A 13,768-nucleotide genomic window follows, 5' to 3' on the forward strand; every position below is an offset into this window, starting at 1 on the left:
TTGCGTATTCAAGACTGACCCTTCTGTCTGGCTAAATAGCTACTGCATGAATTGATACATCTGAAATCTTCATTAACTCACAAAGTTTCTTTTGCCTCATCTGCGAGTGTTCTTTTAGAAATCAGTGCATTGCAGTTGGGGAGGGGGACTCTCCCTTGAAGGACTGGCAGGATCCTTTCAGCTAACAAGCACAAACTGAGTGGAATATACCCATTTCTCTTTTGTGTAAAAGGAATTCTATGCTTGGTAGGGAAATTCGGTTAAGATATTTGGGGCTGGCATATTTACATGTGTAGGGTTTGGGGGGTTTTTTCTTCATGATGAGGCTGCATTTGCATCTCTATTCTTTTGCTAATTGGTTTCTCTTTGGGGCAATTTAAAAGTCAGAAGGGAGTGGCATTTAGGTAGGTAAGTGGGAAGGAAGAAATAAAGGGAAAGGAGAGGAAAGAAAACATATGCCTCTTCACCGTATCACTTGTCACCCAGAGTGACATGGCTCTGCACGTTGAGGCTGGGATTTCATGGTGGCTGCCTGGGCCTAGAGCTTGGCCCTGTCAGGACTGATGCTAAGTATTTTACCTACATAAACTTGTTACATTCATGGCAGGATTCGGGACACATACAAATCGTCCCATCTTACAGATAAGTAACTTAAGCTTCAAAGGAGTTAAATAACTTGCCTTGAAACAGAAGAAAGTAGAAACGAGTGCCTTCCAATGGCTTGGACAGGGCTGTCAGAATTAAATCCAAATTGGTCTCATCCTTCCTGCCCTCAAGCTGCCCTCCCCCAGTCTCATGTAAGGGCAGCTCGGGCCTCTACCAGGGACCACTAACTCACCCTGAGGCCTTGACCTTGGTACTGGAAAAACAGCTACTATCCCCTCTGCTTCAGCTCCTGGCTGGAGGCATAGCCAATGATCTTTAAATTACTTTTACAGACATTTTGTTTAAAAAAAATAGCAGAAGAATGCATGACATGGATTATAAATTGGCAAATTGGATGGTGGGAAGCCACTCAGCTCCGTGCTAAGAAAGCTGATAATGAATTCGGTGTTGGCAGTTCTGAGGAAACTTTAAAAACACCTGGGTGTGCTAAAGCTCCAGAAGTGAGATCCCTCCTTGCTTTCACAAGGCAGTCGGCTATTTCTCCGTGCTGCTCGCCTGGCAGGGCTCCGGAACAAGACTCAGGAACCTCCAGGCTTGGAAATCTCGGGGCAATTCCTGAGACTCCGATTGACAGGCTGTGGACCCCGGGGAGAAGGGCGTTCCCATGCGCACACACGCAAACACACACACTCACACACACCACACGCGGTTACAAAGCACAGAAGGGCACAGGAGCCCAAGCCATACACACAGACGTGTGTACCTACAAATACATACTTCTCCCGCCCACCCACATCACACCACTAACACGGGCGCACGCGACCTCACACACCTCTCCCGCTCATGCACACACACCACACACAGGCGCGCAACACGCGAACTCACACTGCTCGCGCATCTACGCACGCATGCTCCCACGCCGTGCACACACCCTCTCGCGCACACCCACGCCCTCTTGCACAGGCACCCACAGCGCACACACACGCTCGCACCCCGCGCACACACGCCGAGGGGCGAGGGGCGGGGCGGGGCGGGGCGGGGTAAGAGAGGCCGTCAGTGCCTGGCCACGCGTGGCCAGGAGAGGGCGCGGTGCAGGGACTGCGGACGGCGCGGGAGTTGTTTGCCGGAGCCAAGACCCGGAGACGCTGGCGGGGACGCCCGCCAGCTCCCGCTGCCCTCGGCTGGGCGGCCCAGAGGGAGCGCGTCCCGGGTCGCGCCGGCGCCCGGGGTCCGAGCGCGCCATGGAGCGCAAGGCGGGCGGCGGCGAGGAGGAGGATGACTGTGTGGACTCGGGCGCCGAGACCGGAGGGTAAGCCGGACCGGGCGTGGGCGGGAGGCGCTCTCCGAGTTGCGCGGCGGTTCCTCTCTGGCCTGGAGGGTCCTGGACCCCGCGGCGGAGCCGCAGCGGCTGAATGGGGCGGCTGGGGCAGCCAGTCGCCCTGGCCCCCGGAGGAAGCCGGAGGCGCTGCGGTGAGCCCGCCCCCTCCCAGGCAGGCTCTGAGTGCAGAGTCGCGCGGTGCACGGCTGCCCCGGGCCGGACGGGCCCACCCGGGGCAGGGGAGTGGAAGGACTCAAGGTCCAGAGACCACCCCCCAGTATGCACGCAGCCCCCCAGCAGTCCCCTTGGGGCCTCGGTTATTGCTAAGACGGTGTGGCGCCCCGGACAACTGCAGCGTCCCCCTGAGGTCATTGTTAGAGAGACGCTCTTGCACCTGTTTCGCCCTCCCATGAGGACTTTGTGCCGGTGGCTCCGGAGCCCCCTGGAGACCGGAGCGGGGATCCGGGGTGAGGAAAAGAGGGTAGGACCGCCGGCACCTAAAAGTCTCTCAGAAGTCGGCTAAGTTGGCCTTTCTCATTTTAAGGCTTCACTGAGTTTGCTGAGACTTTCCCTCCTCTCCGCCGAACTTCCTCACCCCTCTGTGTACCTGCCCCACCTGGGCCCACGGCAAACGGTTCCAGGTGGAATGAAGACATATTTAAAGAAATGCCCTTTTCCGGTCAACGACTCAGACTAGCCAGCCCTCTCCCGACAAAACCAGCTGCCCGATGGGCTTTTAGGAGGTGAAAGTCATTGTGGAGGCTCCCACCCAGCTGCTATCTCCGAGAAGTTCCCGGTGCAGAGTCAGCGCCGCCGCGTCCAGGATGTGTCCAGGATGCGGGTCCTGACCCCGGAGGGAAGGGTGGGCGTCTTTTCCCATCCGGAGTAACCCTGGGGGCGGCTGGGGCTGCCTGCACAGAAAGCCTTGATCCGGGAAGGGGGGTGGGTTTCGATTACTCTCGGGACCGGCAAACGGGGTGAGGGCGGGAAGAGAGGCCGGCCCCGGAATGGACCCAGGGCTCAGACATGACCGCAAAATTGGCTCTCTGCTCAGCCCCGCCTCCCAGCCCCACCCTACCCTTCCTGGTAGTGCCACTGCCCTTGCTAGCCCAAATCTGGGCATTGTGCCCCAAGCGTTTGCGTACAGTGGCCTTTCGGTGTTACCCAAACCTGTGAGCCTCGTCTGTGGTGCCCTAGAGAACCCAGTGGCGTTCCAGAGGGGTACCTGATTCCAAAAATGCTGAACCCCCTGGCTTTCCCCCCACACTTTGCATATGTGGCCTTTATCAACTTGAATCGAACGTCCTTGGCTTTTTCCTCCTCCTGCCTTTGGGTAGATAGACCAGGAATAGAAGAAAGCAACAAAACTAACCAGCTCAGTTTCCGCCGAGTTACATGAAGCACTGACTAGTCTTTTTTTTTCCTAATTTGCAAAGCTTACCTAAACCAAATATTTTCCCCCAAGGCCTCCCTCTCTAGGAGAAGTGGATGTGGAGGAATCAGAGACGGCCCCCTCCCACCCCCCACCTGGCCACACACTTGCCGTCACCCCAGGGTCCCAAAGAGCATTCAGGGGCCAGGACTCCAGGAGGGGCTTGCTGAACATACTGATACTGGAGCGTCTGTTCTCTGCCTACCACAAAAGTGTGCAGTTGGAGCCGGACAGAATTGTTTAAAGAATTCTTACAGCCTCCGTAGCAGCCTTAAATTAAAGATACAGGTGAAGGGGCCTGCACTTAAATAAAATAGTTTCTGTGGAGGCTTATTGGTCAGGTATCTGCCACATAGTCCCACACCCCTTGGAGTTTAGTTATCAAAAAGCCCCTCACAGCTTTCCTGCTTATCCAGAGCTTGCCCTCTCTCACCCTCTCTAGCTTTCATAGAGCTCGCCTGCTGAGATTGTGTATACAAAGCCAGAGAAAGCACTCAATCCATGTTGGCTATCAGTATTTTTAAAGCACAAATCTGATCACCCATGTCTCTCCTGTTCAAACTTTTAGTGGCTCTGTCATCTATAAAAGGCAAGGATCTTGGCGTGGTGTACAAGCCCTGATGTTATGGCGTTCCTCCCCCCCGCCCCCCGGCCTTGTTTCTTGCCAGGTCTGCCCCTGCGCCCTGCACTGAGCCGCACCAGCAGGGGTTTCCAGGGGCTTGCCTTTGTCAAGCTGACCTCTTTGCCAGCCATGCCCTTCTCGGCCTTGCCTGCCTGTCCACCTGGTGAAACTCTACTCTCCTTTAAGACTCAGCTCAAGCAATAACATTCTCTAAGGCAGGGACACGGAATTGGGGATCCATGAATTGCTTCCAATTGTTTGCAACACTATGTCACTTGTGAGTTTTTATGGGAAGAGACGGATTTTTCATCAGAGTCTCAAAGTAGCCTGTGGTCCCCTTTAAACCAAGTTTGGGCAGCCTGGGAGAAGTTTCGTTTCCAGCCTGCTGCATTCAAGGTATTGACAGATGTCCAAGGAGGGGTGGCGACAGAGCTCAAAGCGAAGGTCAGCACGATGACACTGCGTCAGGGAACGGTCAGCCTGAACACAGCCACGGAAGGCATGGGAGTAGGGTGCGCTAGCTAGAGGCAGCCAGCCTAGCATTTCCTGTGTTCCGGGCACTGTTCTGAGCCTTCACGTATTTCGTGAACTCATTTAATCCCTCAGCAGCTCTATGAAGCAGGTACTACTGAAGGCCGGCCTTGAACCTGTAAGTGTCAGGGAAAGGAGGTTGAGACTTTAAAGGAACCTGAGAAAAAGTATGCATGGAATAAAAAAATTTTTAAAAAGGAACAGCGTGGTATCCCAGGAGCCAGGGGAAGAAAGGAAGCAGAGACCAACTGTGCAGCCAAGAAGCCAAGATGAGAAACGTGAAGGGTGGTCTTCTTAAATGGAGACAAGGAAGGGAAGGGAAGGGAGTATTTGGCAGTGGAGAAGTGGAGGCGGGCTTCCTGGACTGCTCCGCTCGGTAAGCTGCCCGAGTCGAATGTTACCGGGAAGTCCCTGGTTTCCTCTATGGCCGGCGCACTGATACCTGCCCTGTGCGTCCAATCAGCACTTCTCCTTATGACCAGTCAGGATGCGTAATGTTGACCGACCAGGTCTGCATGATTTGGAGAGTGGCGTAAGGGAAGGATTTCCTAAACACAGGCAATATTGGGCAGTAAATAAGCACAGAAAGGATCTGTAAACAGGGAAGGATAAAGATATCCTGATGGTCTATAACGTCAGCTGCCTGAAGAGGTGGTGGCAGGTAGACTTCAGGCCGCCATTCTGATCTGAAAAACTGGCTTTGGATAAGAGGGGGGACTTCTCCCCTCTTGCAAGGAGCAGGAGAGAAGGAAATATGGGTTTCCATTTGATAAAAATGAGCCCTCCTTCCCCAGGAGAATGGGGACCTGACATAGTTGTTGGGCAGTACTGGGTGAGAACCCAGTTGAGGTGCGTGGCTACGCATGTATGGTGGCCCCGGTCACCTTGCTGTGTACCTCCCTGCAGCAGCTTTCCAGCACTGGGGCGCAGGCGGGCCGAGAGAGGCGGTAGGTGTTTGGAATCACCAAGGCTTGGGGGAGAGGGGTATTTCTAGTGTGAACCAAAATTAGTTTTAGACTCTAATGAAGAATGGGGGGGGGCTGCCTTTCACAGTTCAAGTTCCTGCCTATTCCCAATTAGGTCCTTTTTTGGGGGGGGGTAAGTGAGGTATCCAAATCATGCAGACCCTGTCGGTCAACATTGCGCATCCTGATTGGTCGTAATGGAGAAGTTCTGACCGGATGCACAGGGCAGGTATCAGTGCGCTGGTCAAAGAGGAAACCAGGGACTTCCTGGTATATTTGACTCGGGACAGCTTACCCAAGCAGAGCAGTTCAGTAAGCCCATTACTGAACCAAAGTGGGGTTGGGCTGCCTGCCACCACCCAAAGGCAAACTCTAGGGGCAGAGGCTGGTGAGAAAGGAAAAGGGTTTTTATTTGAATAGTGCGTGGTCTGAGAGAATGGCAGGCTCTTGTCTCAAAGCCCATCTCCTCTGCAAAACCCAGACAAAACTCCAACTTTCTTCAGTGAGAGTTCCTGTTCCCATTTAAAGTACCATCCTTGGGACGTGTGGGCAACTGCTGAGCAATCATCCACACAGCTTAGCTTATTCGTGGCTGCTGTCTGGCTTCAGGCTGTCTCATAGAACCTGTGTGTGGGGCTGGCACCATCATTGGCCCGTGCATTCTCCAGGCGGGCCGGAGAGCATCCCTTCCTTCTGCTGGGTTTACATACTTTCGGGTGCGCCTCGTTAACTTCCCAGATTGCCGCATGTTCCTGGCGGGTCCACCTTCCAACCAACCCCTTCTTTCCCCAGGCTAGACTGACACTCCTCTTTGGTCTAGCTCCTCCCCTGCCGCCATTCTGATCCGAAAAAAACTGGCAAGTCAGCTACCAGCAGTGGTAAAAAATCTTTAAAAAAACAGCATCTCTTAAGAGAGGGACAGGCAATGTTGTAAACCCAAATGAAAGACATAGAATGAAGACAATTCTCTGTATTAATATTTGGCCGGTAAGCCACTCTTTCAAATGCGACTTGATGGATCACGTTCATTCAAAAGTCTGATCTGGCATGAATGGACTTCCACTGCAGAGTCAGCTGTGCCCGAGCTTCTGAAAAGATAGGGTCTGTCAGCAAAAGAACGTCCAGCCTAAGAGAAGCCTTGTAATAGTGTATCAGTGAGCCCAACTGATAGACAACTGCCAGGAAGCAAACGCTCAACAGACTGAAGAAACGCTCTGGAGGAGGGCGGTTCTGCAGCTGAGTTTATCCACTAGAACCCAAGGAGGAGACGTAAGGAGGGCACGTGAAACCCACTGGGGGTAGATTAAGGGGCTGGGAAAATCGAAGCGGGGGGGAACCTCTGGGGCTGGACCAGGAGCAAAATGGAGAAGCACATGCTGCTCTTCATTGGTGGGTGCAGGACAGGGGACAGTCACAGCACACGGAGGCAGAATGCAGGGAACAAGGTGACAGTGTGGCCTCGCGCTGGCAGCCATGCCTTCTGGGGCCTGGAAAAGAAAATGACTCTGACCTTTTGAAGGCGTGTCATCTTAGATGCACGGAGACAACAGGCAGTTTCAGAGGTAAAGATCGACCTTTGTCAAGGGAGCTACAGGCCCAGAATGTGTCTCCCCTCCATGACTTAGGAACTTTTATCTTCAGCCCATCCTGTGTGATTACTTTTGGTCTCTGCGTCTGTCAGGCTGCCACACGGGCCTCCACTGAGTGTGTCAGGTTTGGCTCGTGGCTCCTTTTTTCACCCCCACGGCATACCGTGCCCTTTATCTTTGTGTGACCTCCAACTGCCGCGTCGCCGTGATTTAAGAGGTAACAAACAATTCGCAAGTCTAGGTTTATAAACAGGAAGTGGATGGGAAACAGTAGGGGGAAGACCTTTTAAAACGGGATGGGTTTAAAGAAGGTAAAGGGAGAAATCTTGTATGGAAGACGAGCTGGTCTGTTGGGGCACCTCGTTACCCGTGTGTTCAAGGCAGAGCTAGTGGGGTCTAAGTTACTGTGGCGTCTAGTTCAAGGTACTGAGTTAACAGGCGAAGTCCGCGATGCATCGAGCTGATGTTTCACGGGAACGCCGAGATCAATTTAACTGAAAATGCCAAAATCAATTCTTATGCCAAGATTTTCCTGGAATACAGAATTTAGGAAGGTATTCGCTATATACACAGGGCTGCTGCCAGTGGTTCAACTCTCTAAAGTGCAGGTCTTTTTACAGATTGGGTGGTCCCTATATGTACGATTATAATGAAAATGCAGTCGATTGCCTGCGCTTAACCTTCTGTTCATCATTGGCACAGATACTGAATAAATGCACTCTTTGGAAATCTGGCCACCGCGTGTGTCAGGTGGGGGAAAATATATAATCCATGTATTATTCTGCGCATCCATACTGCATGTCCGTGATATTTTCATCCTAAAATTCATGAATGGCCTTTCTTGCTTTATTCCGGCAGAGTTGAAGGTCTTATGCAGAGCCAGCTGGGTAAATTCTTGGGATATGAGACCATAAAGAGGTTCCCAAGATGGGTACCTCATTGTTGCTCCCTCCTCCACTAAAAAAGCTGCAGAGGATGTCCCCTGCCCGAGACTGGACTTATGTGTACCCACAAAGTTGTTCTAAGCTTTACAGTTTTTTACTGGCAGTGCTTCCAGTAAATAAATGTTTTGGGTTATTTGGACTGTATTTTGAGAGCTATAAAAGGGTGCATACCTCGTCCCAGCCCCTGCTCCCCCTCGTGATAATTTTTCTAAGGAAAAGAAAGTAAGTATCAAGCTGTGTTGATAAATATCTCATCACCACGTGCTTTGCAAAGGGGAACAGTCAGGGACAATCATATAGCCATCAAAAGGGAAATGGTTGAATAAATTACAGTAAATCCCTTCCTCTAAAATGTTAATGACAGGAACCAGGCAGCAACCCATTATGACAGGTGTCTAGTCACAGGAGTGTCAAACTCACTTTCACCAGGGGCCACATCAGCCTCGAGGTTGCCTTCCAAGGGCCCACTGTCATTTCAACTCCTTAACAGTTAAGGAGTAGTTACATGTATACAGTCCTAAAATTACTTCGGCCCTTTGAAAACAACCTCGAGGCTGATGTGGCCCCCGGTGAACATGAGCGTGACACCCCTGGTCTAGTGACAAGAGGAGTTTCAAACTGTATCTCCACCACTGCGGCAGCTGTAAACAAGTTGGTAAGCGGGAGCAGAGGCTGGAGAGCGAGGAGAGCATGGAGGTGACTCCGCGTTGATTTCTGCTTTGATGGTGGACAGGGTTGGAGGACGGGGCCGTGGAGGAGACTGCAGAGCGGGACAGGGACCATCGGTGATGGGAAGAGGGGTTCAGGCTGTGTAGTATCAAGCTTGAACTCCATCCAGAGAGAGATGGAGAGAGCTTTGTGCTTGGCAGAGTTTGGCTGCTGCCGTGGGAAGGGAATTGGAGGGGGGGGGGCAGTGACAGGCCTGACCCGGGCAGGACCTTTAGCCACAATAAATAGGAGCGATTGCCGGCAGGAGCGTTAGTTCCCCGATAGCACCTGTCCTAAAATACTACTGTTGCTCTTTAAAATACTACTGTGGAAATGTGTCACAAATGTACATTTCCTTATAAGTACATTTCCATCTGTATACAGAACTTCAAAATGTATGCATATGCGAAACCCATCTGCCTCAGGAGTATTTGGAAAATTTCCTAGCTGGAAATACCAGCAAATCTTTAATAGTAAGGTCAATAGCCCTATCGCATATTCTCGTTGAACATTTTATTGGAATTGTCATGAAATGTCTTTAAAGTCTGGCCGTCTTAAGATGATCGTATGGCACTGGAGTTGTTTTGCGGTTGCCTCCCCTACACTGGATGTGTGCTGTGTATCAGGGCATTAATATAGTGTCATGCTTCTAAGTGTTGTCCTAAAGCTTGTTTACGTCCTGCCCGATTCCAGAAAGCGTGCGGCACACCAACGCTGGAGTTAGAGACCCTGGGCTTCGGAATGTTCTCCGTGCTCAACTCTTCATCCTTTCATTTCCCTCGGCCAGCAGTCGCTGGGCCCCGCCAGTTCCTCTCATTTCTTCTCATTTCTTCTTCACCACCGCCCTGCACACAGAGTGCAAGGCCTAATTATCCCTGACCTCCTGTTCTCCTTACAAGTAGTCATTTCCGTTTCCTAATCAGTAACATAAAAACACTGGGTTAGATTTAAGAGACTCCAGCGGGTAACATAGGAAGGGACAGGCAAGGGTCACATCTTGTTCTTGTTCCAGTTTACAATTCAGTGATTCTACGGTTACTGAAGTGTTTCACTGGAAAAGAGAAAACTACATGCTGTTTTTCTTCGATTTTCTTCCTCTACTGATAAGTCAGTTCATCATTTCATGTAAGAGACGTCGGTTATTTAAACTAGTAAGAGGCATGTGTTTTATGTTTTTGAAAAGAAATGTGCTTTTCTAATATGCTAAGAAACTCAGTGGAGTGAAAATTGGATGATTCAAGAAAGGCACTATGAGACTAGTAAACAAAAAGAGGGCCTATCTATAAAATTAAACATAATTGACTCCTGACTATGTCCCCTAACTGCCACCTTTGCAGATTAAATCCCTATGTGCCTGAGAGATTAATTTTCAACTGGGAACAACTTTGAGACACTGTGCGGGGAGAAGACGAATAGCTTCCATACCAAAAATGTTGCCAGGGAGGGGAGGCTTAGCAGCCTCACAAGTAGGGCAACAGCTTAGCAGATCCTTGGCCAGGTGCCCATTCGCACGGAGGCTGAATGCCAGCAGCTGATTTCTTAGCATAGAAACTGATGGCTAATTGCACCCAGGCCCTAATCCCGCCTTTTCCCTCTCCCAATCACGGCCTACATCCTGTTACTCGGCTGTCCAGCAGGACTTGTTCTTAGATGGAACTGGACTCAGTCACACAGCATGTGCCTTTGCATTTCCTGATGGCCTCCCAGACCTTGACAGTGGAAGCCCTCACGGCCAGGGTTCCGGCTCGTGCCCCCAAGGGCCCACCACTCCTACGCAGAGAAACATTGGTTCATGATGTGACGATCACATTCGAAGGGTGATCGTTTGCACCCATTTAAACTTCTGGGGAGTGATGACCTTTTTGAGAATCTCGAAAACTTTGAAACTTCTCCCCAGGCACATAAGTGTCCATTCAAAACTTTGCCAGAAAATTTAGATGGTCCAGGACCCCTAGGATTTCCAGTCTGGGATAGTCACAGAGCCCATATGAAGGGCCTCTGATTTCTCTCTTTCTTTTTTTCTCTGATTACAGCTGACATTCAATGTTATATTCGTTTCAGGTGTATAGCATAGTGGTTCGACATTTGTATAATTTACAAGTGCCCACCTGGCACCATACATGAGTATTACAGTATTACCGACTCTAGTCCCTGTACTGTACTTTACATCCCTGTGGCTGCCTTGTAACTGCTGAATCGTACTTCTGAATCTTTTCCCCTTTTTCACTCAGCGCCCCACCCACCCACCTCTGATGTGGCAACCCTCAGTTTGTCCTCTGTGTCTGTGAGTCTGCTTCTGTTCTGTTTGTTCACTCCTTTTGTTCTTTAGATTCCACATGCAAATAAATTCATGTAGTACTTTATCAGTGTGACTTATTTCACTTAACATAATACCCTCTAGGTCCATCCGTGTGGCTGCAAACCGTAAGATTTCTTACTTTTTGTGGCCAAGTAATGTTCCACCGTGTGTATGCCTGCGTCTTCTTTTTTCCAGTGTTGATGAGCACCCGGGCTGCGTCCGTATATCGGCTGTGGCAGAGAGCACTGCAGCGTACGTAGGCATGCACACATCTTTTCAAATCAGTGTTTTTGGTTTCTTGGAACACGTATCCAGAAGTGGAATCGCTGGGTCAAAGGCAGCTCTGGTTTTAATTTTTTGAGAAACGGCCATACTGTTTTCCAGTGACTGCACCAGGCTGCACTCTCACCAACAGTGCACAAGGGTTCCTTTTTCTCCTCATCCTTGCCAGCACATGTTTATTGACTTATTGATGACGGCCATTCTGACAGGTGTGAGGTGACATGTCATTGTGGTTTTAATTTGCATTGCTCTGATGATTAGTAGAGCATGTTTTCATATGTCTATTGGCTATCTGTATATCCTCTATAGATATGTGTCTGTTTGGGTCCTTTGCCCATTTTTTAATTGTATTTTTTTCGATGTTGAGTTGTATGAGTTCTTTATAAATTTTGGATATTGACCTCTTATTGAATGTATCATAGGTGAATATCCTCTTTTCAATAGCTGCTTTTTTGTTTTGTTGATGGTTTTCTTTGCTATACAAAAACTTTTTAGTCTGACTTAGTCTCATTTATTTACTTTGTTTCCCTTACCTTAGGATATATCAGAAAAAAACATGGGTAAGAGAAATGTCAGAGTCACACTTCTTCTAGGAGTTTCATGGTTTTGAGTCTTACATTTAAATCTTTAATCAATTTTGAGTTTATTTCTGTATATAGTATCAGAAGGTGTTGTAATTTCTCTTTTTTTTTTGCGTGTATCTGTCCAGTTTTCCAACACCATTTATTGAATAGATTGTCTTTGCCCCTTTGTATGTTATTGCCTCCCTTGTTATATATTAACTGACATACAGGCATGGGTTTATTTCTAGACACGCTATTCTGATCCACTGATGTATGTGTTTGTTTTTATGCCAGTATCATGCTGTTTGATTGCTGTGGGTAATGGGGGTCTTTTGTGTTTCCATGTAAATTTTAGAATTATATGTTCTAGTTCTGTGAAAAATGCCATTGGTATTTTGATAGGGAATGCACTGAATCTATAGATTGCTTTAGGTAATATGGGTATATTAGCCATGATAATTCTTCCTACCTATGAACATGGTATATGCTTCCACTTATTTCTATCTTCTTCAATTTCTTTTTTTCAGTGACATAATTTTCTGGCTACAGGTCTTTTACCTCCTTGGTTAAATTTATTTCTAGGAATTTTGGGGAGGGATGCAATTGTAAATGGGATTGTTTTCTTTGTTTCCTTTCTAAGACTTCATTATTGGCATATGAATATGCAGCTGATTTCTGGGTATTTATTTTGTATCCTATTTTACTGAATTCATTTATTCTATTTTTGGTAGAATTTTTAGGGTTCTCTATGTACAGTATCATGTCATCTGCAAATAATACGTTTTGCTTCCTCCGTCCCAATTTGAATGACTTTTTAGTTCTTGGATGACTTTAATCTGATTGCTGTGGCTAGGACTTCAAATACTGCATTGAATAAAAGTGGTGAAAGTGGGCATTCTTATCTTCTTCCTGATCTTAAAACGATTTCAGCTTTTCCCTGTTGAGAATGATGTGAGCTGTGGATTTGCATATATGGCCTTTATTATGCTGAGGTGTGCTCCCTCTATTCCACTTTGCTGAGAGTTTTTATCATAATGGGTGCTGGATTTTATCAAATGCTTTGTCTGCATCTATTGATATGTTCATGTGACTTTTACCCTTCATTTGGTTTATGTGGTTATTCATGGTAATTGATTTGCTGATATTGAACCAACCTTGCATCTCAGGAATAAATCCCACTTGATGATGTTGTATGATCTATTTCATGTATTGCTGAATTTAGTTTGCTAATATTCTGTTGTGGATTTTTGCATCTATGTTTATCAGGTATATTGGCCTATAATTTTCTTCCTTTGTAACACCTTCATCTGGTTTTGGAATCAGAGTAATGCTGGCCTCCTGTAACGATCTTGGGAGCTTTCCCTCCTCCCAATTTTTTTCTGAATAGTTTGAAAATAAGAGGTGTTAGTTCTTCTTTGAATGTTTGGTAAAATTAATCAGTCAAGCCATCCGGTCTAGAACTTTTATTTATTGGGAATTTTTTTTAAATCATGATTTGATATCATTGGTAGTAATTGATCTGTTCAGAGATTCTGATTTTTCTAGATTCAGTCTTGGAAAAATGTATGTTTCTAGGAATTTATCCATTTCTTCCAGATTGTCCAATTTGTTGGCATATAATTGTTTGTAGTGTTTTCTTTCAATCCTTTGTATTTCTCTGGTGTCAGTTGTTATTTCTTCTCTTAAATTTCTGAATGTATTTATTTGGATCTTCTCTCTTTTTATCTTGATGAGTCTGGTTAAAGGTTTATCAATCTTGTTTATCTTTTTAAAAAACCAGCTCTTGGCTTTATTGATCTTTTCTGCTGGGTTTTTTTTTTTTTTGGACTATATTTTGTTCATTTCTGCCCTGAACTTTATTATTTTCTTTCTTTGACTCCCTTTGAGCTTTGTTTGTTGTTACTCTTTT

General features: G+C 47.9%; 1 protein-coding gene across 1 annotated transcript in view; it reads left to right on the plus strand.

Annotated features, from left to right (window-relative positions):
* Positions 1-1,745: 1,745 nt before the first annotated feature.
* The window catches only part of FAM124A (family with sequence similarity 124 member A), a 47,543-nt gene continuing 35,520 nt past the window's right edge, over positions 1,746-13,768 (plus strand). Inside the window, exon 1 of the mRNA XM_037057579.1 lies at positions 1,746-1,915. Within this exon, the coding sequence (XP_036913474.1) occupies positions 1,848-1,915 (68 nt within the window). The 5' untranslated portion in view covers positions 1,746-1,847. The remainder of the gene's footprint in view (positions 1,916-13,768) is intronic.

The sequence above is a fragment of the Sturnira hondurensis genome, unplaced genomic scaffold (genome assembly GCF_014824575.4).
Source record: "Sturnira hondurensis isolate 20B ecotype Veracruz unplaced genomic scaffold, ASM1482457v3 Scaffold0009719, whole genome shotgun sequence".
Taxonomy (NCBI): Eukaryota; Metazoa; Chordata; class Mammalia; order Chiroptera; family Phyllostomidae; genus Sturnira; species Sturnira hondurensis.